Source organism: Rhinopithecus bieti, unplaced genomic scaffold (genome assembly GCF_001698545.2).
Source record: "Rhinopithecus bieti isolate Rb0 unplaced genomic scaffold, ASM169854v2 scaffold_1853, whole genome shotgun sequence".
Lineage (NCBI taxonomy): Eukaryota > Metazoa > Chordata > Mammalia > Primates > Cercopithecidae > Rhinopithecus > Rhinopithecus bieti.
The window spans coordinates 6,234,236-6,257,520 of NW_016804151.1; the positions used below are offsets into that span (position 1 = coordinate 6,234,236).

General features: G+C 53.0%; 1 protein-coding gene across 11 annotated transcripts in view; it reads left to right on the forward strand.

The window, feature by feature from the left end:
- RANBP3 (RAN binding protein 3) overlaps positions 1 to 23,285 on the forward strand; it is a 63,728-nt gene that overhangs the window by 31,695 nt on the left and 8,748 nt on the right. For 5 of the 11 annotated variants that reach the window (XM_017867021.1, XM_017867026.1, XM_017867030.1 and 2 more), the window contains 8 exons: positions 5,645 to 5,681; positions 5,773 to 5,859; positions 7,853 to 7,924; positions 13,787 to 13,852; positions 14,712 to 14,804; positions 15,718 to 15,845; positions 20,203 to 20,322; positions 22,508 to 22,611. In XM_017867021.1, coding sequence (XP_017722510.1) covers positions 5,645 to 5,681; positions 5,773 to 5,859; positions 7,853 to 7,924; positions 13,787 to 13,852; positions 14,712 to 14,804; positions 15,718 to 15,845; positions 20,203 to 20,322; positions 22,508 to 22,611 — 707 coding nt within the window. The remainder of the gene's footprint in view (positions 1 to 5,644; positions 5,682 to 5,772; positions 5,860 to 7,852; positions 7,925 to 13,786; positions 13,853 to 14,711; positions 14,805 to 15,717; positions 15,846 to 20,202; positions 20,323 to 22,507; positions 22,612 to 23,285) is intronic. The other 6 variants (XM_017867025.1, XM_017867028.1, XM_017867032.1 and 3 more) reach the window with 3 other exon arrangements.

A 23,285-nucleotide genomic window follows, 5' to 3' on the forward strand; every position in this document is an offset into this window, starting at 1 on the left:
CCCTGACCTCAGGTGATCCACCCGCCTAGGCCTCCCAAAGTGCTGGGATTACAGGCGTGAGCCACCGTGCCTAGTCTGGAGCTTGCTCTTAAAATCCTCCTGAGCTCTGGTTGCAGACCTCTGGGCGCTGACCCCGAGTGCGTCCCAGGCATTGTTCGGGACCAACTCCTGAGGACCCACTGCCTTGTTTGGGATGAGGGGTGGCCCCAGACTGCCTTGACACCAAACAGGTCCAGATTCCTGGGCTGCTGACTCCAGGAAATGGAAAATGTGGAGCTGGCATTGGCTGTGTGCGGGGCTGGGTGGCTCAAAGGAGGTTCCTTCACCCCAAACCTTTTCCTGCTTTGGAGAAGACAGCACAAGCCAGCTGGACAGCAAGTTCCAACGTCTCCTGAGAGGAGAGGCCCTCCATCCCAGCAAGGCGCAGGGTGTGGAGGCCTAGACGGGGACAGAAGGCAGGCGGCGCCTCACTGGCCAGTGGGTTAGGATTCAAGAAGAGCTCTGTCCACAGGCACGCATTCCGTCTTCTTGCTTCCCTCCGCTGGGTCTTAGTGGAGAGTTGCTGGCAGGAGGTTCCCCTGTTGGAATCTTCCTGTGTTGTCCTTCCCAGGCCTTGGCTTCCCAGCCTTTCCAGGACCAAGAGGCCCCCCACTTTGCTGCAGGCAGGTTCTTAGAAGAGATTTGGGGCACGGATTTGAGGGTCTGCTGAGGTCAGGGGTCAGACAGCATCTGAATCTTGTCTGTCTAGTCACCCGTTCTTCTCAGGGTCACTGAAGGGGGACACGGTGGAGGACACAGCCTCCACCCACGCAGCAAGTCCTCAGCAAGCGCCTTCTGTGCAGGTGTCCCGGGTGTCAGGTGAATGAACTGTGTTGTAGGAGCCACCTCTGAAATCATCTCCCTCTATGATAGAACAAAACAGGGTAGCTCCCGAGAGGGGCTGGGATAGGGAGTGAGTACGTGCTTACCCTGGAGGTGGTGCTCACAGCATCTCAGACGTGCAGGGACAGGGAGGGAGGGCGCCCACGGAGGAGCAGCACTCAGTGAGGCAGAAGCAACCAACATGTTCAGAAAACAGGAGGCCACATGGCCAGAGCCTGGTGGCAGAGGGGACCCTGTGCCTGAGGAGGCCACCAAGGCAGGAGGGAAAGTACGTTCTCCAGGGTCTAGAGCTAATGGGACTTGCTGGCAGGTTGGAGGTGGTGGGTGAAGGGGAGGATGAGTCCAGAATGCCTGGGGACACCACAGTGTTCCCGGGGCTGCGCCTAGAGCCACGAGGCGAGGAGACCCCAGGAGACTGTTGGGAGCCCTGGGGCCACACTCTTGACCTGGGCATGCTGCTCTGGAGAGAGCATCCATGGCATCCACGATCCCTGGGAGGCATGGGGTATCGTGAAAAGAGCCCCCAAAATGCACAAAGCAAAAACGGACAGAACTGAAGGGCATAATAGTCGAATCAGCCGTTAAGAGTTGGAGACTTAGTACCCCACTTTGAGTAACGGATAGAACAAGATCAGTGAGGAGTTGGAGACTCAGTGCCTCACGTTGAGTAATGGATAGAATATCTAGACAGGATCAGTAAGGAAGCAGGACTTGAGCAACACAAAAACCAACCAGACCTAACAGACATATAGGACACCCCACCCAAACAGCGGGGTACACGGCCTTCTCAAGTGCACATGGACAATTCTGAATGGGAGACCATTTGTTAGGTCACCAAACACATCTCAAATTTTAAAGGATTGAAATATGGAGTATGTGCTCCAATCACAAGGAGATAAAATTGGAAATCAGAAACAGGGAAACTGGGAAATTGACACGTGAAAATTAACCTAGATAACCAGTGAGCCAGAGAGTTAGGTGTGGAGGCAGCAGGAGAAACATCCCCTGCAGGGGTGAGGAGACATGAGGGAGCTCGGGGACCAGCTGCCTCCGTAAGGCCAGACTCAGGTCTTCTCCGGCTTCTCCATGGGCTGCAGGGGGCCTGGGATGCAGTGTCTTTTTGTTGAACAAATGCTAAACGGGCTTCTACCGTGAGGACCAGTTCCTTCCTAAGTCTAGTGGGGTCCCTGACACAACTCCCAGGATCAGAATAAGCCACAGAGAAAGAATATAAGGAGCCTGGAGGTCATCTCACCAAGGAGTTCGTTCTCGCCTGAGGGAAAAGGAGGATGTCACTAGATGAGAGAGCAGGTTGTCTACAGAGGCCATAGAGGGTATGGCCATCTCCTGGTCCCAGAAGTCATTTAAGAAGGGACAGATCCCCCAGGACCAGGGAGGACACCGTGTAAGGGTTTTGGTACAGTAGAAATTCTCGTTGGATTAAAAGGGGAGAGAAAAGCCTAGAGCCACAGGATGGGACTTGGGGGCAGGGATGTCCTGGGCCTGCTGTTAGAAATGGATGGGAGGACAGGTAAGGCCAGGGAAGCCAGAGGTGACGCAAACAGTGCGGTGTCCGAGGAGATCGGGCTGTGCCAAGGCAGCTGGCCTCAGACGGGGACCTGCACAGAGCATTTGGAGGCCAAAGCCAGCCTGCGGGGCTCTGGAGGGCGTGGATTACCCAGAGGGCAAGGAGGCTGTGTTAGGTGTCGTTTCTCAGAGCTGCCTGCGCTGGGAGGCTGATGTAAGGGCCCGTTAAGGGTGGTAGCTGGCTCAGGCATGAGATGCCCAGGCTCATCATGAGATGAACAAAGGTTTTGGCAGCCCGGGTGGGCAGATGCTGCTTCTCTTTGTTTCTGTCACCTTTGCTAAGTATGAGGGTGAACAATAGCTGGAACCTGTACCCACCCCACAGATGTCACCCAAGAAGAGGGATGCCAAGGTGGTGACAGCTGAGCACTATCAGATGCAACCCCAGGCTCTGGCATCTCTAGAAAGGTTCCCAGTCCAGGTCCCTCGCCTCCTGGCTGCACCCAGGACTCACTCCACACCCCTGACTCCCTGTTCATGCCTGCCTTGAACTCTAAAGCCCTGCCCCCAGCGTAGCCTCAGGGTTTTACATCAGTTGAGAGTTTGGTCTCATCAGGTGTGGGTCACGAGCATTGTAATCATCTGCTCCCAGCGCCGGGCTGAGCACCTTACCTGCCCTGCCTGTCGCCTCATGCATCCCCGTTTTCCAGGTGAGGAGACCGAAGCCTGGCCGAGGTAAGGTTTCACCCCGAGAAAATGGTAGAGCCAGAATAAACTTGACAGTTCTTGCCTTCAAGAGGCAGCAGGGACTAAGCAGCCTCTGCGCCCCTCGTGCTCTTGTCCTGGCCAGAGTTGGTACTGACTCTAGGGCCAGGCTGCTTGATGGCATTGCGTTTTGGACTCAGTGGTATTTTCACAATTGCCCCAGTGACTCATAGAACCCACTGTTGTGTTACAAGGATTTTGTGTTTCCCACGCACTTTGATGATGTCATCTTGTGGGGATAGTGATAATCAGCCCTCACTCGTACAGTCCCCTGAGACTATTTCCAAAGCCCTCTCAGAACACGGGCCTCAAGCAAGAAGCTCAGGCTTGCTTTTCCCACACAAACCCATGTTGTCAGCTCACATGGGAGGCGAAAGTCCAGGGTAGGGTTTTTTCTGACTGTCGTGAACGAACTATGTGACTTCAAGTCAACGTTCTCTGGGTTCTCACTGCCACACGCTCCAGTCCTGGGCCTGTAAGCTAAGATGATGTTTACATTTTTAAAGGATTATAAAAGCAAAAACAAAGAAGAATATATGACAGAGACCAAATGTGGCCCACAAAGCCAGCGGTACCGACAGTCTGGCCCTTTATGGGAAAATGCGCCACCCGGACTTGAGGAGGGTCTCCCTTGGCTCCTGTGCTCTTCGGTTTTATTTATTGCAGTTTGCTTTCCCAGGCCCCTCTGCAGTTTGCAAAGCACTTTCACATGCATCATCTCCCGTGAGCCCCAGCAGCTTGTCGAGGCAGACGGGCCTCATTTGGCTAAACTTGACGTCTGAGGAGCATGTTTGAAAATAAGAAAATTGGTTCTTCTGCTTGCTCTTGCGGGGAGTATGCCAGGAGGAGCGGCACCCACTCATCGGTGTGCTTTTGGCTGCTACATTCTGAGACAGGACATAAATGAGGGATTGTGTTGCGGGAGAGGATAAACACTACTCATTTTAAGTTTTGAGGGATTTGTTTTGTTTTGTTTGAGATGAGATGTGTCCTTCAGGCTGGAGTGCAGTGGCATGGTCATAGCTCACTGCAGCCTCAGACCCCTGGGCTCAACTGATCCTCCTGCCTCAGCCTCCTGGGGAGCTGGGGCTACAAGCATTCACTGCCGTGCCCAACTAATTTTTGTGTGGTTGGGTTTTTTTTTTTTTTTTTTTGAGATGGAGTCTTGCTCTGTCGCCCAGGCTGGAGTGCAGTGGCACGATCTCGGCTCACTGCAAGCTCCGCCTCCCGGGTTCCTGCCATTGTCTTGCCTCAGCCTCCCAAGTAGCTGGGACTACAGGCGCCCACCACCATGCTCAGCTAATTTTTTGTATTTTTAGTAGAGATGGGGTTTCACCATGTTAGCCAGGATGGTCTCGATCTTCTGACCTCATGATCCGCCCTCCTCGGCCTCCCAAAGTTGTGGGATTACAGGCGTGAGCCACCGTGCCCGGCCTGGTTTTTTATAAAGACAGAGTCTTGCCATGTTTCCCAGGCTGGTCTCAAACTCCTGGGCTCAAGCGATTCTTCTGCCTCAGCCTCCCAAAGTGTGCTGGGATTACAGGCGTGAGCCACTGTGCCCAGCCCATTTTAAGTCTTTTTTTTTTTTTTTTTTTGGAGACAGAGTCTCCCTGTGTGGCCCAGGCTGGAGTGCAATGGCATGATCTCAGCTCACTGCAATCTCTGCCTCCCGGGCTCAAGCCATTCTTGTGCCTCAGCCTGTAGCTGAGATTACAGGCGTGCGCCACCACGCCCAGCTACTTTTTTGTGTGTTTTGAGTAGAGGCAGGGTTTCATCATGTTGGTCAGGCTGGTCATGAACCCATTTTAAGTCTTGGTTGCTAGTTGTTCACACTCTAAAGCTAAAGTTTGTGGAATAGGGAATTCTTCAGGTCCCTCCCCTCAACCTGTGACTGGGCTTTGTCTTTGATGGTTCTGTTCTAAATGCTTCACAAGCAGGCTTTGGTCCAAAACATCCAAACTCTTGCTTGCTCTGGAAATAACGGCCCACCCTGAGACAAGGATGTGCACGGTAGAATGTTCCAGGGCTAGGAAGGGAAACCATTCCTATCCGGTGTGATGCGACCGTTTTACACAAGTCCGCTGCCTCAAGGGTGGAGAGGGTCGCTTTTCAGCTCTTGGCAGGATGAACAGGGGCCAGATGAGGTTTGGCTGTGTTTGAATTTGGGGGTGGCAGGCCAGTTAGCGTAACCTGTGGAGAAACAAGAAACTGATCGGGGTGCTGCGGATACTTTCCCAGCCACTGAGAGGATTCCTTGGCATGTGTTTGTGAAGCTGGGTGCAGAGGTTCACCAGGGGGAATTTTTGAGCTTTGGGCTGAAATCCTGGCTCGTTCGGGTGCTGGGCTCTGGGAGTTACTGGGAGTTAGCTGCCCGCGGTGCATGTTGGGATATTTGTTATGGAGCCAAGAGTTGCTCGGTTGCCGTGAGGCTGATGCCCTCTGACCCCGGCTTGTGTGCTCCTTGTTTCAGAGGTCAGCTGGCGGCTCCAGTCCTGAAGGCGGAGAAGGTAAGGAGCTCTCTAACACCTTTGACCATCTTCAGTTTTAAAAACAGAAGCAACCTGATTATTCTCCTCCTCTTCTCATCATTTTCTGTAGATTCTGACAGAGAAGATGGAAATTACTGCCCTCCTGTCAAGCGAGAAAGAACGTCCTCTTTAACCCAGTTCCCACCCTCACAGTCAGGTAAAATATGCAAACTTAACCGAATAGTAAAAGCGTTTATGCTTACAAACCCGCCGTCCCCTCAGTGCTGCGCATCCGTCTGCTGTGTCCTTCCTGCCCAGCTCCGGTTAGAGTCGATCTGAGGCTCGGACTCGGTCAGGAGTGAGGTGAGAGCTTGCCCAGAGTGCAGCACCAGGGGTCCTCGTCTAGAATCAGTGACATTGACAGCATGGTGAGACTTGGTGGCCTGCAGAAGACTGGGAAGAGATCGTCCCTCTGAAATGGAGGAAAGGGGTTGACTGCTTAGAGCCCTGTTGGGGCCTCTGCCTGTTAATTACATCTCCTCTTTCCAAGGCTGGGCACAGACTGGGGGTTTAGGGGTGGGGTGTTCTCCTGACCCCTCAGATGTATGCCCAGCACAGGCAGTCCAGTGCAGTAGCCCAGACATGCACATGCATGTATGTGCACACAAGCATGCACACACAGTAACCAGCAAGCCAGGAGGCCCCAGCAGAGGCCCGTGTGTGATGCTGTGAACTCCCAGAGGAGAGGAGCTTGTGGGGGCCTGGAAGGGTGGGCCAGGCTCAGACTGTGGAGTAGGGCAGGCTAAAGGGCTTGGAGGCCCTGGATGTGAGGCCTGGTCTGAGCACAGGCATGGAGGTCAGCCTGGGGACTCATGCAGGCTGGTACAGGAGAGAGGTTCCTGAGGCAGATAACGCCATCAGCACTACTTAATGTGACACTCAGAAAGCCTGGCCTCCAGCCATGGAGACGCCTGTACAGATGTGAAGGTAAACGCCACCGCAGGGCTGTTCTCTCATCCCTGTCTTGACTTCCCACTCTGACATTGTCTTGTGGCCTCTGTCTTGGCTGTCTGTAGCACCAACTTGGAGATACATGAGTGTTTAGACAGGTTCTCCGGTTACCCAACTGAAATCCATTCTTGGAAAGTTCATGTAAATCATTTTACAGTCCTGAACCTTCAGGATGTCAAGTTGTTTCTATTTATATAAGTCACGCATGCGTTACAGGAACACACAGTGTAGGAAGCCAGGCTCCTTCCCAAGTCACCCCTCCACACCCCTGCTCTCGTGCCCCTTTCCCATTGTGTTGGTTTTGGACATGGCCGCGTCTTTTTGCAAGGCTGCATTAGGTTTTCCAGTGCTATTACACTGTCGTCTGCTGACCGGATATTGTGGAACTGTCCAGATGGCTTGCAGTCGACATCCTTTATTTAATGATCTCTGCGCCCGTGGATAGGTGCTCTGTGGAATGAGGGAGCTCCGCTCCCTGCTTGTTGATTTTATTCCTTCCCACTCACTGCCCACTGCTAGACTGTGCTTGCTGCATCGGAAACCAGCATAGAGAAGAAGTGTTTGGGCTGTGAATGTAGGCTAAAGAAGTGAGGGACCACTGTTCTTCTCCCCTGGCCCACTTCAAATCACCTCCCGTCCAGCGCGGCAGCCCCCAAGAGACAACTCAGCTTTCCATCTTCAGGGCAACTGGAGGCGTGAGGGGCACCGATAATTTGAACAGTGTTGTCTTTGGTTCCATTCTGCGTAGAGTGAGTTCTTGCCCTACGAATTCCACTTCATTTGTGGAAACCTGTTGGCTGGCCCACACCCTGGGAAGCAGTTGCCCTGATGAAGGAAGATCTTAGGTGGGGGAGGGGACCCCATGGGCAATCCTCCATAGGTGAGAAGGAGTCAGGGTCTCCAATGTGGCCTGGAGCATCCGGCACCTCCCCTGCCGGCTGCCCCTGCAGGGGTGCAGGGACAACGGGGTGGCCCCAGTTGACCAGAGTTAACTGTAGTCATCAGACAGATGAAGGCCGTCGGGCTGGAGACCCTCGTAGTGCTATAAAGAGAGTTTTGGAGTTTGCTTTCTGGGGAAAGACTGCATGCCCTGTTTGCGTGCTGTCCCATCTCCTCCCGTGGGACATGAGGGTCCACCCCACCCATTCATGCTGTTTTTCCTCTTGTTCCCTCCCCCACCTGCACCTCCTTGTCGACAGTTTCAAAAAACAATGTTTTTATGCCATCAAGCTTCTGCGAGCCATCTGCAGGCAATTCCGACTCAGACCCAGGTGAGCCCCCGCCCCTCTGCCTTCCTGCCCAGCCTGGGGGTTCTCCTGGGAGGAAAAGCAATTGGTGTTGGAAAATCGGATCTTCAGCGGGCATTTAAAGTCAGTCCTTTTTCAGCTATTAAAATTTTCCCCCAACTCTTCAGCTTACAGTTTGGGGATCTGGCGTGAGATGAGGCTTCATAAGCCCTTATGTTTGTTTCTGCAGGCAGGGCCTGGTTGCATGGGGCCTTAAGTCCTCTAAAAACAACCTGTAAAGAAATGCATTACTCATTTTTCAAAATTTTATACAAGTAATGCATTCATAATTGGGGGTTTTTTGTTTTTTTAAACGGAGTTTCACTCTTTTCGTCCAGGCTGGAGTGCAGTAGGGTGATCTCAGCTCACTGCAACCTCCACTTCCCGGGTTCAAGTGATTCTCCTACCTCAGCCTCCTGAGTAGCTGGGATTACAGGCGCCCACCACAACGCCAGAGTAATTTTGTATTTTTTAGTAGAGATGGGGTTTCACCTGTTGGCCAGGCTGGTCTTGAACTCCTGACATCAGGTGATACGCCCGCCTTGGCCTCCCAAAGTGCTGGAATTACAGGCATGAACCACCGCACCTGGCCCATAATTGTTTTTTCTTTAAAGTAAACCAGAAATATTTCAAGTAAAAAGAATCCCTGCCCCTTCCCCACTCACCCTGCCATCCCAGAGGTAACGCCTGTTGGTGAATTTCCAGACCCCTTTTCAGTGTATTAAATTCTCACATTAATATTGCTTAGATCTACCTAGATAAATATGTTTAATCACAGCTTCAAAACTTTTTTGTGTGTTTTGGAGATGGAGTTTCGCTCTTGTCCCCCAGGCTGGAGTGCAGTGGGACGGTCTCGGCTCACTGCAACCTCCGCCTCCTGAGTTCAAGCAATTCTCCTGCTTCAGCCTCCCAAGTAGCTGGGATGACAGGCGTGCGCCACCACGCCCAGCTAATTTTGTATTTTAGTAGAGACGGGGGTTTCGCCATGTTGGCCAGGCTGGTCTCGAACTCCTGACCTTGAGGTGAACTGCTCGCCTCAGCCTCCCAAAGTGCTAAGACTACAGGCGTGAGCCGCCACACCCGGCCCCCAGCTTTAAAATTGTAGGGACAGCCGCTCCCCTTTCTGAAGAACACGGAGCCCGCCTTTTTGGCCTTTCACTGGAGAACCAACTCCAAGGTTCCTGACAGTTTCTCCCACGTGGCTGAAATTCCTCACAAAAGATTTAACGAGCACGTTTAACAACCTGAATTCTGTAACCCAACCTACCTTATATAAATTCATTGCCGACTTCAAAAGCATTGTGAGATAAGTTAGCCGCTGGCACGATGTCCGTGTCAAGCGAAGAGGTGGGTTTTTATAACTCTGAGCATTGAGTTGATGGCCCCTTTTCAAAGAGTCATTTTGACTCTAAAAGCAAACTGGAGCCAACCGCCTGTTCTCGTCCTGCAGAGGGGCTTTGGTGTTTCAAGGTTCTCAAGAAGGGCAAAATGTTGGTCATGCCTGGGGTGTCACTTAGCAGGTGGTGGTCTGGACGGGAGCCTGCCGTGGTGAGGCAGGTTCTGCTTTAGGTGATCAGTTTCTAAAGCTGTGTGTCTGGTCCCATTTGTGCTGCTGAGCTCTGTTACAAATCTCATGATCACTTCTGAGGTCTGTGAGCAACGGCCTCCCTCCTGGCTGTCTGCCCACAGACCTTTCCCCTCCAGGCTCAGGAGCAGGGCAGCTGTTTCGCAGGCCCGCCCCAACACCGCATGGTTTAAAGCCCGAGCACCCTCACGCATGAAAAGCCGGTCATATTAGCCTCACATCAGTTCTGCAAAGCCAACTTCACATCCTTGTCTGCCTGCCTTCTGTTTTTTAGCTTTAATTTTGAAAAGTTTTAACACAGAAGAATTTATCTGTCCCTTTTATCTGGAGACCCCATTGAGCTTTCTCCAGTCGGCTCCATGAGTCCATTAGGAAAAAGGACTCAGACCCTGGTCCTACCTCACATACCTCCACTTTCATCAGGAATGGGTCTTCAGGCTTCCCTTGACTTTCATGACCTCGAGGATTACAGGTCAGCTGTTAGGTAGAAGTCTCTCAGTTGGGGCCTGTCCAGTGTGTCCTGGTGGTGAGACCCAGGTGTGGCGTCTTGGATGAGAACGTCACAGAAGCCATGCACAGTACTCATTTGTCCCCTTACCAGCACGGAGTAGCTGTGACCTCGATCAGGGTGCTGTCTGCCAGGTTTTGCCACTGTAAAGTTACTTTCCCCTTTGTGCTGGATGGTTTCTGAGAGACTTTAGACTCCGGGACTGTGTGTACCTCGTCGCACTCATGCCCTCCAGTGCTCGCTCCCAGTGATGTTTACAAAGTGATGTTTCCTGCTGACAACTGCCCCATGGGATTCTCTTCCTTTTTTTTTTTTTTTTTTTTTCTTTTTGAGACAGAGTCTCGCTCTGTTGCCCAGGCTGGAGGGCAGTAGCACAATCTCGGCTCACTGCACCCTCTGCCTCCCGAGTTCAAGCGATTCTCGTGACCCAGCCTCTCAGCTGGGAATCCCACCACCCGTGGGATTCTGTGAGCACCATCCCTGCTGCATTGATTAGTGGTGTTCCCTGGAAGGAGGAGCTTGCCTTCTCCCCACGTGTTTGTTGATTGATTGTGTCAACATGGACAGATGAGCTTCTGTTGGCATCAGTGGGTGACCTTCTGTGGTTACTGGTTTTTATTTAATGGCCAGTGGAAGCCCTGTCAGGCAGGTCCCCATTGTTCTTTTGAGCACTTACCTTACTTTGTCGCAACAGGAGCCTCCGGCTCATCTTCTTTTCTCATCCCAGTCCTGGAATCTGCATTTCTCAGAGGCACGCTGGTTCTTCAAGGAGCATGGTCTTTAGAAACCGAGGTCTGAGTGCTTGGTGCGGCACTACAATCTCACTGCCTCAGATGTAGCCCTGCTTCTGGCCCTCTGCAGACAGAGCTAGGGACACACACATCTTTGTCCACATGATCTGTCACTCTACCTGCCGGCATATGGAGATGACACCAGGGGCACGTGGGTGCCTCCCTTGGTATATTCTGCCCCTCTTCCAGCACTAAGAAACCAGTGCCCTCTGTCCTCCATGCATCAGGCATCACCCCCTGCCCACCGCATGGCTGAGCCTCCTCCCCACTCTGCACCAGCGCCATCCATGCACAGACCATGCACACTCCAGCCAGGCTGCCTTCTCAGCATCTGATGGACACAGTCTCATTCCCATCCCTTCCCTGATTAAATTGGGACTCCCTGGGGGGTAAGCATGGCTTCCCACAGACATCACTTGGGGCTCTCTGAGGCAGGCGAAAAGCACCCTCGGACGGGGAGCCTGCTGGCTTCCCAGGAGGGCAAAGGCTGCCCGCGGGAGGGGTCCTCTTCCTCTCTGGAGTGATGCACGTCCCTCAGAGACTGGCGCAGCATCCTCTAGGGCCCGCACCCCTTGGATATGCGGCGGGCATCGGCTTCTGGCCATGATTCAGCAACTTGTGTTGCGACCTGTGTTGCGGAAGAAAGTTTCCGGAAGGAGAAGAGACCACCCTTGTTTTCATGGAGCAGGGCCTGTGACAGCGACCTCCAGAGTTTGGCTGCCCCTGGAGCGCGCCTTGTCTGCCTGCGGCTCTGGAGAGGGCCAGCGTCTGGGCCCAGCACTAGTGGCAGGTCGGCAGGGATTATCCAAGTCTCCCGCTTTGCCTGGCAGCTTGGGCCAGCTCCCAGGCTCCCCTCGGTGTTAGCGCCAGCTCTGCACGGAGCAGAGTGTGGAAGGGCAGTAGTCAGTCTGTGGCCAAAACATCAGCTTCGAGAGCCAGCTTGAAGAGCTTGCTAAAAATTACCTAAATTGTGAATATGACCTTTTAAAAACGTATCTAAATTGCTAGCCTTCTCCTGCATAGCTCCGTGCTTTGGAAATGTAATTGTTTCCTTCGGAAAAGGAACATCTGGTGGCTCACCCCCGCATCCTGCAGGATCTGGCTCTCCTGAGTTTGTTTTTTATGACCAGTCTATTACGGGAGAGGCACCAGGTCTGCTAACACAGACTGCCAGAAGCCCCTGGGGCTCAACTCCTTCATACAGCTATTACAGTAAGAAGGGTTACTTGCTGCGATCCTCTTGCTGCCCGGGCACAGCGACGCCTCCGGGGCACAGCGGGAGAGGAGTCTTCCTTGGCCTGCTAAATCTTGATTTGATTTTGGGTCTGAAAATGTGGGCTGATAAGGCGTTTCAGGTTTTGTCATCATCGTTTTAGTGTACAATTGAGTGGTTTCAGTACATTCACAGAGTTGTGCGATCATCGTGATTCATTTTAGAACATTTCCATCCCAAAAAGAAACCTCATCCCCGTTAGTCACAGCGGGCCCCCAGCTCCCTCCTGAGCCCTGGTAACCGCTCAGCTCCTTTCTACCTAGTTGGACATTTCACAGAATTGGAGTCAGATAGCATACCACCTTTGGGGGTGTCTTTCCATCACCTTTAATTTCTTCCAACAATGTTTTTGTTTTGTTTGAGACAAGGTCTTGCTCTGTCACCCAGGCTGGAGTGCAGTGGTACAATGGTAGCTCACTGCAGGCTCAAGTGATCTTCCCACCTCAGCCTCCTGAGTAGCTGGGACTGCAGGCATGTACCACCGTGCCTAGCTAAGTTTTTAATTTTTTGTAGAGTTAGGGTCTTGCTATGTTGCCCAGGCTGATCTCAAACTGTTGGGCTCATGCAGTCCTCCTGCCTCAGCCTCCCAAAGCTCTGGGATTACAGGTGTGAGCCACTGCACCTGGCCCCAACATTGTTTTATAGTTTTATTTTGTGAAGTGTATTCCCAAGTGTTTTCTTTCTTTTGGTGTTATTGTAAATGGAATTATTTTCTTAATTTTGCTTTTGGGTCATTCACTGCTAGTGTTAGAAGCACAATTGATTTTTGTATATTGATCTTGTGTCCTGTAGCTTGACGAGGGGTGAAGCTTAGCCTGAACGCAGGGCCACCTCCAGGAGCCATAATACCCCAGCCTTGCCCAGGAACAGGCTTGCCTGCCTGAGTCACAGGCCTCTTATGACAATCCTTCCTGGTGTGGATCAGATTAGACCACCATCCCTACTCCCTGTATGGGCACAGTTGCCAAGACACGCAGATGAAGGGGTCCATGTGGACAGGTGGCTGGGTGAGGCTGGGCTCTTGAGCCATCCCAGGAGCCCCTGAGCATTCGCCTTTCCCTCTAGCTTTGTGAATTTGTCAGCCCAAACTCCAGCCTGGGGGGAGCTGGCCTCCTCCACGTGGCCAGGAATGCTCCCTCACTGAGACAGGAAGCTCGGCAGGCACATCTGGAAAGGGGAGGCAGGCGCACTGTCTGCCACCTTTGACCTTTTCACCATAAAAACCTGTCTCACTTCCCAGACATCTGTAGTGGTGCCAAGGTTTTTCCTGGCCACAGATGCTTGCTCTGACGGACAAACCTTCTAGGAAAGGGAAGCAGGGCCTGGGCGCCTGTGTTCCGTGGCTCCCTGACATTCTCCAGGGCCAGGTGCAGGGCCCCTGAGCAGCTCAGCTCCTGAGCCCGCAGCAGGTCTCAGGCCGCTGGGAAGGCAGCTGATGCCCTGCCTGCCCCCGTGGTCAGCAGCTGGTCCAAGAGTGGTCGTTCCTCCTGCCCTTGCCTCTCCCTCCTCCAGGTGCCTTCTAGGCCTGCTGATCGGACGAGACTTCTGTTGTAATTTGGAAATGTTCTCCCTGGTTCTCCAGGCCCGAGGTCACTGAGGCCAAGACCATAGTCCTGTCCTGCCCTTGCCCCGCAGGCCCAGCCCCTGTCCAGGCAGGCCTGCTATTGATCTTTCTATCTTGTGCTTTTAGAGGAAAGGAGCAGTGGCTTCCGGTTGAAGCCGCCAACGCTGATCCACGGCCAAGCCCCCAGCGCAGGTAGGTCACCCACCTCCCTGGGGCGGGGGGTGGCTTTCTGACGTTTTTCAGACCTCTGCTTGGCCAGACCAGGATAGCACAGGCTCAGCCTGATTTCTAGAAAGTTCACTTGTAACCTGACCCATGAGCCCTGGAAAGTTCCTTTAAAGAGAGGCTGTCCAGCAGGGAGGTTGAGCTTTGTGTGCTCAGAAAAGTGGGCGGTGGTTTGGTTGCACAGGAGCATGCTAGGCTTGGGGTACATCGGGCAGGCTCCGTGCCCAGCAGTAGCGCACTTGGTTCAGCCTGTCTGTCCTGCGTGTTCTGGCCCTCACATACTACAGTGTTCACCCCAGTTAGCAGGGTGGCTGTATTCCAGCGGCGCGCTGCTGGGGAGCCGGCTGCTAGTGAGGCTGCCAGGGATGCTGCACAGGGCAGGGCATGTGCAGGGGTCCTTGCCCTGTCTGCCTTTGGCAGAGGGACTTCTTCAGCATGGCTGTTTTGAAAAACAGGTGCAAAACGTGCCTGTACCTGACCCCACATCGAGTCCTCAGCCTCCGGGTAGCTGCCTGTGAATTCACTGCTCTCCCCTTAGTCTCCACTTGACTATTGAGTCCAGCTTACAGAGAACAGCTGTCCCTCAACGCCCCACGACGCTACCATGCTAACTAGATTAATTCACAGACATCGGTTACTGGGAATTTCACTTAATCATATATAAAAATGCCAGATCTGTCCAGTTGTTAAAAAAAGACCTCAAGTTTTTTAAAAAATGCTTCCCTGTGAAGTCTAGCCCGCAAGGGGCATGGAATGGGTTGTCTCTGAAGCGCCTGGGGGCAGGCAGGGGTCCACGGGCACTGGGAAGGCCACCTTCTGTTCCCAGGTCTGCCAAGCCAGAAGCCCAAGGAGCAGCAGCGGAGCGTGCTTCGCCCGGCAGTGTTACAGGCTCCGCAGCCAAAGGCACTGTCCCAGACCGGTAAGAAACAGCAGCCCTGGCGCCCAGGCCCAGATGGCAGGGTAGAGCGTTCCTGAAGTCGCACCCGGGACAACAGTGTTGTGACAGAGGTGACTGCTGAATGCACCAGAAATACAGAGAGATCAGGGAAGATGATCCTTTAAATCACCCCCAACCCCAAGCCTCCCGAGCCCTAGCAACGGAGGAGTGAGAGGCGGTTCCACAGCTTCCTCACAGCTCTCGGCCGAGTGTGACTGTGTGGGTGAAACCTGCTTTGTTCATTCACAGTCTTCATAAAAGCAGGCCGGCTCCTGGGAATGAGATTTATCCCTGTGTGTTTACAGACAGAATTGCAGCCTCAGTTTTCACAGGTTATCTTTAAAAACTTGAAAGGTCATTTTTTTTTTAATTTTGTATTTTATATATATATAGAGATGGGGTCTTGCTCTGTCACCCAGACTGGAGTGCATTGGTGCAGTCATAGCTCACTGCAGCCTTGAACTCCTGGGCTCAAGCGATCCTCCCACCTCAGCCTCCCAAGTAGCTGGGACCACAAGTGTGCACCACCGCACCCAGCTAATTTGTTTTATTTTATTTTAGAAACGGGGACTTGCTCGTTTGCCCAGGCTGGTCTCAAACTCCTGGTCCCAAGCAGTCTTCCCGCTTCAGCCTCCCAAAACACTGGGGCCACAGGCATGAGCCGCTGTGCTCGGCAGGTTTCTCTTTTTTGTTTGTTTCTCCTGTTTTTTTTTTAATCCAAGAATTTTGACTCTTTGTAGAGATACCAGGTCCTTCCTTAAAAAGGAGACATGTGCTGTGGGCTTTACCATGGGAGGGGCCCTAGACTAGACGTGGCCCAGCCCCTCAGCTACGTGAGTGGGGGTGGGAGGGCTGCCAAGCACCTGTGATTCCCCACTCTCCTTCCCTCCCACAGTCCCCAGCAGTGGCACCAACGGGGTCAGCCTCCCAGCAGACTGCACGGGGGCAGTGCCAGCAGCATCCCCTGACACTGTTGCACGGAGAAGTCCTTCTGAAGCTGCCGATGAGGTGTGTGCACTTGAGGTCAGTGGGTCCTGGGGCAGGGAAGTGCTGCGTGCTGGGCCCCTTGGGAGCGGGAGGGCAGCCTTCCCAGCACGCTGTGGAGTCCACGCGCTGTCACCTGTTCCTAGCAGTTTCCACGTGGGCCTATTGTAAGGCTCTCTGGATTTGCTCAGTAGGCTCTGTGAGTAACAGTACCTGACAAACCAAATAACTAGATTCCCGAGGTGGTCTTGCTGAGTCACTCTGAAGAAGTGTCTCCCAAGCAAATTCTGCTGGAAGGGCCTGTTGCCCAAGGCTGACCACCACGTGTCTCAAGGGAGTGATCCTTGAGGGAGGACCTGAACCACTGCACTCCAGGGAGTCACTAGGGCCTGAGGAACGGCTGTCGCTGTTGGGTGTTTTGCAACATTTAACGTGAGGAATGTCTCCCCTCTCTTCGTCCACACCCACACCATCCTCAGAGACTCCTATCTGTGTGGTTCCAGTTGAAAAATTTGCCTTGGGAGTCATCTCAGAAATAGTTCGTTTAGGCCAGGCACGGTAGATCACACCTGCAATCTCAGCACTTTGGGAAGCCAAGGCAGGTGAATTGCTTGAGGCCAGGAGTTCAAAACCACGCTGGGCAACATAGCAAGACTCTGTTTCTACAAAAAATACGCAGATTAGCCAAGCATGGTAGCATGCACCTGTAGTTCCAGCTACTCAGGATGCTGAGGCTGGATGATTGCTCGAACCCGGGAAGGGGAGGCTGCAGTGAGCCGAGGTCGCGCCACTGCATTCCAGCCTGGGCGACAGAGCCAGACCCTGCCTTAAAAAAAAAAAAAGAAATAGTTCTGTTTAAGCGGGGATATGGATTGGATTATATGGGCCAAAAGCTGTGTTTCACAGCCACCGTGAAATAAGGGATGTTGATGAAGAGCCTCGTTTGAAGTTGGCAGAGATGGGTTTAAAGTCAGAGTTTGGGGTAACACCACGTGATATCTTCCGTGTAAAAGCCAGATTGGATCTTTGTGTTTATTTTCCGCTCTGTGTCCATGGCCTGCGGTTTTATACCTCCCATCCCCAGTAGATGCTGTGGCTCAAAGGGTGAAAATAGCTGTCCACAGTTAAATTTTAAAACATCCCCATGCCCTTTTTCAAACGAGTTTGCTGAATTGGAAATAGGGATCACTTCCACTGCATACTGCGGCTTGGAAACTTTGACTGCTGAGGTCTGAGCAGATCAGATGTATGGTTCTGAGTTGGAGAAGGACTTAGAAGTGACCCAGCCCATCCCACCCTCTCCCAATGTCTCTGATTGTCCCTGATGGTGAGCGCACAGGCTGACCTGGCCACACCCACTACCAAGAGCTTGCCCCTCGCTGGAGAGGCCTTGCTCTGTCCCATCCCAGGGGACATAGTCCCTCTTCCTGCCCCTCCTCAGCAGTGATACACAGCTTGTTCCCAAATCATTGAGCTCAGAAGTTGTGATGTGCCATCTTTCCTCCAGCAGGCTGGCCAGCCCCAGTAGCTAATGTTGATCCTTGGACCCCATGGTCCACTGGCTGCCATTCCCAGCTCCTGCGTCTGGTTCCAAAGCCACTGCTCCATGTGGGTCTGGGGTGGAGCCACACAGCCACACCCACACTGCCCTCTGACCACACCCAGTGCTGTTGAGATTCGCCAGGCTCGCCATGTGTATCTTTCTCTGGCCCTGCAGCAGGAGCCCGAGCCTTTCCACGCCACCCACGAACATGATACACACTGCTCATCAGGAATGTGAGCTAAGTGAGGCATCTCCTCTAAGGAGGGCGTACATGTTGGGGCGACCCGTGGGGGAACTTCTGGTACTGTCTTTGGGAAAGTGGGAAAGAGGCTTCCCCCCTCCCGCCCCACACACACAGAGTCTAAGACTGGTTACAGGCCTCGGGATTCACTTATCAGTTTAAGCAAATCCTCTAAGCAGGCCCCGCCAGGTCATAGACATACGCTGTGGTCAGAAACATTTTGCTGTTTGCCTGCCCCATCTCAGGTGACTCTGTGGGTTCCGCCCACCCGGGATTAGCACCAGTCAGTGTGAGCAGGGGGCGCACAGCACACAAAGCCAAGAGCCAGGGAGTGTTTCTGCCAGAAGTGCGTCCCCCCACGGTCTGCAGGCAGCCCCAGTGGGGCTGGGGATTAGCCCATCCTCTGAGGACTTCCAGGTCGCTAAACACGGTGTGTGTTTAATTTTTAAAAGCCACGTTCACTCTTGCACAGGCACAAGGATGCAGCATGAAGTCAGCAATAGCAGAATTTCTAGGGAGCACAGTAGAGAAACATTTAAACTCTTCACTTTCTTCACAGTTGGACCAGAAAGTGCCCTCAGTGTTGTGATCCACTGATTCTGGGCCTGGCACTGTGACTCTATAGGCTTCCCTGCCCGCTGGACACGCTGAGGCAGTCAGAAGCTGCCTGTAGCCTTTCTCACCTCCGAGTTCATGGTTGTCAGGTCCCTTCACAACATCTCCCAGGAAAACGCTCCCTACCTCATGTTCATGTCCACTGTACACATTCCCAGAGACCTACCAAAAGCCTTTTAAAATTTCTTTTCAAATTCTACAACACCTTTTTTATCATGTAGTATAAGAAAGACATATAGAAATTACTAGCAACTTCATATTCCATTATCTCAAGATAAATGCATTTGGTCTTAGGATATTTAGTTACAAAAGTCATGCCTGCATGTTGAAAATATTTACACAAAATGGAAATCCTAGAAAGTAACAAGTGGGGCCGGGCGCGGTGGCTCAAGCCTGTAATCCCAGCACTTTGGGAGGCCGAGACGGGCGGATCACGAGGTCAGGAGATCGAGACCATCCTGGCTAACACGGTGAAACCCTGTCTCTACTAAAAAATACAAAAAATTAGCCGGGCGAGGTGGCGGGCGCCTGTAGTCCCAGCTACTCAGGAGGCTGAGGCAGGAGAATGGCGTAAACCTGGGAGGCGGAGCTTGCAGTGAGCTGAGATCCGGCCACTGCACTCCAGCCTGGGCGACAGAGCGAGACTCCGTCTCAAAAAAAAAAAAAAAAAAAAGTAACAAGTGGAACCCACCCTCCAGCTGAGAGGGCCCCCAGTAAGCTCTGTCAGTGGCTTGAATTCTCTGCCGGCTTATTTTCCTGAGCATTCCTCAACACAGACACCACACACACACACACCACACATACCACACGCACACACACCACACACACACACACACCACATACATACCACACACACACCACACATACCACACGCGCACACACCACACACACACCACATACACATAACACACGCACACACACATACACCACACATACCACATGCACACACACCACATACACATACACACACTACATACACAAAACACACACACCACACATACCCCCACACACGCACCACACATACACACCATACATACCACACACCACATACACATATCTCACACACACACCACATACACCACATACCACATACACCACATACACATAACACACACATACACCACACATACACACACACCACATACACATACCACACGCACACACCACACACATACACACACACCACATACACATACCACACGCACACACCACACATGCACACACACACCACATACACATAACACACGCACACATACCACACACCACATACACATACCACACACAGCACATACACATACCACACACAGCACATACACAAAACACACACACCACACACATACCCCCACGCACACACCACACATACACACCATACATACCACACACCACATACACATATCACATACACACACCAGACACCACATACACCACATACACATACCACACATACACACACACACCACACATACCCCACACACAGCACACACACCACACACACACACACACACGGGACTGGGTTTGCTTTAACAGAAATGGAATCGCACTTCTGTGTCCCACAAGCTGCTCTCTTCTCTGATCCGTGTATTGTAGGTGTGTCAGAGGTCTACCTCCCTCTCGGTGGTAACAGCTGTGCTGTACTTTTTTTCCCCATATTTTCTAGCGTAAATTACTTTGTTCCTCAGCTAATGATGAGCATCTAGGTTATTTCCTGTCCTCTGCCGGCACCAAGGCTTCTGCATGGCACAGGTGTTTCTTTTTTGTTGTTTGGAGATAGGTTCTTGCTCTCTCACCCAGGCTGGAGTGCAGTGGTGTGATCTCAGCTCACTGCAACTCCCAGGCTCAAGCAGTCCTCCTGTCTCAGCCTCCTGAGTAGCTGGGACTGCAGGCACGTGCAGAGGAGACGCGTGGAGTACATGACCTGGTGTGGGATTACTGGGCATCCGTCTGGGCCAAGTGTGGCACTGGTTTTGATTACTCTGTTTTGTTTTTGTTTTTGATAGGAGAAAGAGCCCCAGAAAAATGAGTCCAGCAATGCCTCTGAAGAGGAAGCCTGTGAGAAAAAAGACCCCGCCACACAGCAAGCCTTTGTATTTGGGCAGAACTTGAGGGACAGAGTTAAGGTATGTGAGCTGTTGAACCAGCGCATTGACTTTTTATGCCTTCCCCAGGTTCAACAGCAGGCAAGTCAGTAGATTTTCCTTTTAACAGGGGAGGGGAAACGTGGGACAAAGAAGGTGTTAGTGAGGCAGCCCCATGGCTCCCGGCATAGTCAACTGCTGGTGTGCGTGTGCTGGGCCCTGGCAATTCCCCACCAGCGGCCCAGGCTTTGGAGCCCTCACCTGCAGTGGCTTCTCAAGTCAGGGTCCCTGGTACTCATGGTAGCAGGGGACAGGGGAGGTGACTGAACCTGAGGCCTCAGGCTTTCATAGCAGAGAAGAAAGACAGCATGGTCCAGTGTTCTCAGCTCTGCCCAGAGGTTTCTGTTCCTGGCTTCTCCATTTCAACACTAGCAGCATTATGGCTGGACCATTCCTAGTTTCTGAGGAGTCACCCTGGACACTGCAGGTTGCTGAGCAGCATCCCTGGCCTCCACCCACCCAATGCTCCTGACATCTGACAACGACAAGTGTCCCCAGACGTGGCCAGTATTCCCTGTGGAGTAGAATCGCCCCCATTAAGAACTGTTACCTTATTTTTTTTTAAGTGGGGCAGGGTGGGGTGATGACAACAGTCTTCTCTCCTGAAAAGGAGCAAAGCATCTGCCACCTCTTGGCTGCCCTCCAGGCATGTGGTCCTAGTTTGGAGACTGTGGGGTGGGGAAGGGCTGGCAGTGGTTGGGAACAGTGGCCCTGGACCATGCACTGGGACTCTAGGAAGACCAGGGTCAGCCAGCACCACCTTTCTCAGCCACAGACATGGAATGTGCTACAGCATCTCTAGAAACTCCACTGGCCAGAAGTTTCTTTGAGAGCCCGAGAGGCGGCATCGGTGGCTGTGTCTAGAGACATTTGTGGTTGTCACAACTGGGAGGTACTTCTGGAGGCCAGGGATGCCACTCCACCCGTTGCAGTGCCCAGGATAGCCACACCACAGGGAATGATCTGGGCCCCATGGCAATATGTCAGTAGTGTCGACGGGGAGGGCCCTCGAAATCAACAAAAACCTCTCTAGCATGCAGAAAGCACCGGCTCGTGTTTTCTGCTTTCCTTTCTGTTACCGTCCAACAGAAGCCCAAGTCGAGAAGCATGGAAAGTTGATGTTGCTGTCGCCATGGCTTTAGGCGAAATAATGAGTCCCTCAGGGGCTGCTCCCTCCAAGGAGGAAAGGAGGGCAAGAGGCGGAGAAGGGCTTGGCCCGTGGAGCTCAGGCCCTGTGGAATCTCTGCCTTGAGTCTGGGGAGACGGCTGCTTTGAATTTGGTGGGGTCGGCTTCTTGCAAAAGTCAGAGACCTACGTGCACTTCACAGTCTCAGTCAAATCCCAGCCTCTCCTTCCAGGGCAAACGTGAAGCCATGGATTCTTTTTTTTCCTTTGGACACGGAGCCTTGCTGTATCACCCAGGCTGGAGTGCAGTGGCTTGATCTCTGCTCACTGCAACCTCCACCTCCCGGGTTCAGGTGATTCTTCTGCCTCAGCCTCCCAAATATCTGGGATTACAGGCACCCACTGCCACACCCAGCTAAATTTTTGTAATTTTAGTAGAGGTGGGGTTTCTCCATGTTGGCCAGGCTGGTCTCGAATTACTGACCTCAAGTGATTCCCCCCAGCCTCAGCCTCCCATAGTGCTGGGATTACAGGCATGAGCCACTGCGCCCAGCCAGAGCCGTGGTTTCTTAACCCTCTGAGCCTCTGCTTCCTTGTTGGTCCCTAACATCCCCCTCTCAGGCCTCATGAGGATTAAAGCAGATCATGCATTTGACAGACTCAGCATAGCAACTGGTAGGAAAGAGGCCCTCAAGAAATGCTGTTTCTATCATGTTCATAGTAAACCCCCCAAAACACCAACTTTATAACGTTGTGTTCTCCCTATGAAGCGTTGACCAAGAGGCCAGCTTAGGCGTGGTTTTATAACGAGGCGGAAAAGGCTCCCTGAAGCCTCATGAGCTCTCTCTCCATCTTAACTGTTAAAGCAAAAGGTGGTGGAGTTGATTACAGCCCTGCCCCCCAGCATGTGCACGTGCACACCCAGGCGGGTGCAGGAGAGGGCTCATGACTCCCGGCAGCTCCATGCAGCTCAGGGGCTCTGCAGACACCACCCCACCCCGCACCCTACCCCCGATTACTGAGCACTTTGTCTCATTCCCAGCTGATCAATGAGAGCGTGGACGAAGCCGACATGGAGAATGCTGGACACCCCAGCGCAGACACGCCAACTGCAACGAACTATTTCCTTCAGTATATCAGTTCCAGGTGTGTGTCTCAGGCTCAGCAGCCAGCCTAGCATGGGGATGCAGGTGGCCGCAAGGGCTTCTGCCACAGAAGGGTCTGTGGTCCCCGTGCCTGACTCAGACCCACAATCCAGGTTGCTCTTGGGCCCGTCTCTCATTCCCCACTCTGGGCACAACCGTGGGTGGGCCAGGATTGTAGGCCTTGTTCTGTGATTCACTGGACGCCTGAGACAGGACCAGAGTTCTGTGGGCTTGTCCAGGGGCCCATGGAGGATACAGCCCAGCCCTTGGAGTGTGCCCTCTGTCTCGCGGACCTCATGCCCAGAGCAGAACAGAGCAGGCTAGAGGCGCCTCCTTATCCTGGGTTTGGGCACTTGGGGCAAAGACCTCAGCATGCCCTTGATTGGCGTGGCTGCTACCCACGGCCCAGCTGCCCCTCCAGGTATCTCAGAAGAAAGCATGTCCCGCCTGGGAGATGAGCGGGCCGAGCAGGTGGAAGGTGGCTTCCCTCATGCTGTGGGTCCCTCCATCAGAGCGAGCTAAGGGTTCATGTTTCCAATGGCACAGGGAGGCATGTGGCGTCCTGCCTCTGACACGCCACCCTGTGCACAGTAGGGGAGACCCCTCCACTGTGCCCTCTGCACCAGTGTCTCCATGGGTGCCCACACATTTGCCTAGCCACATTCCCACATGACG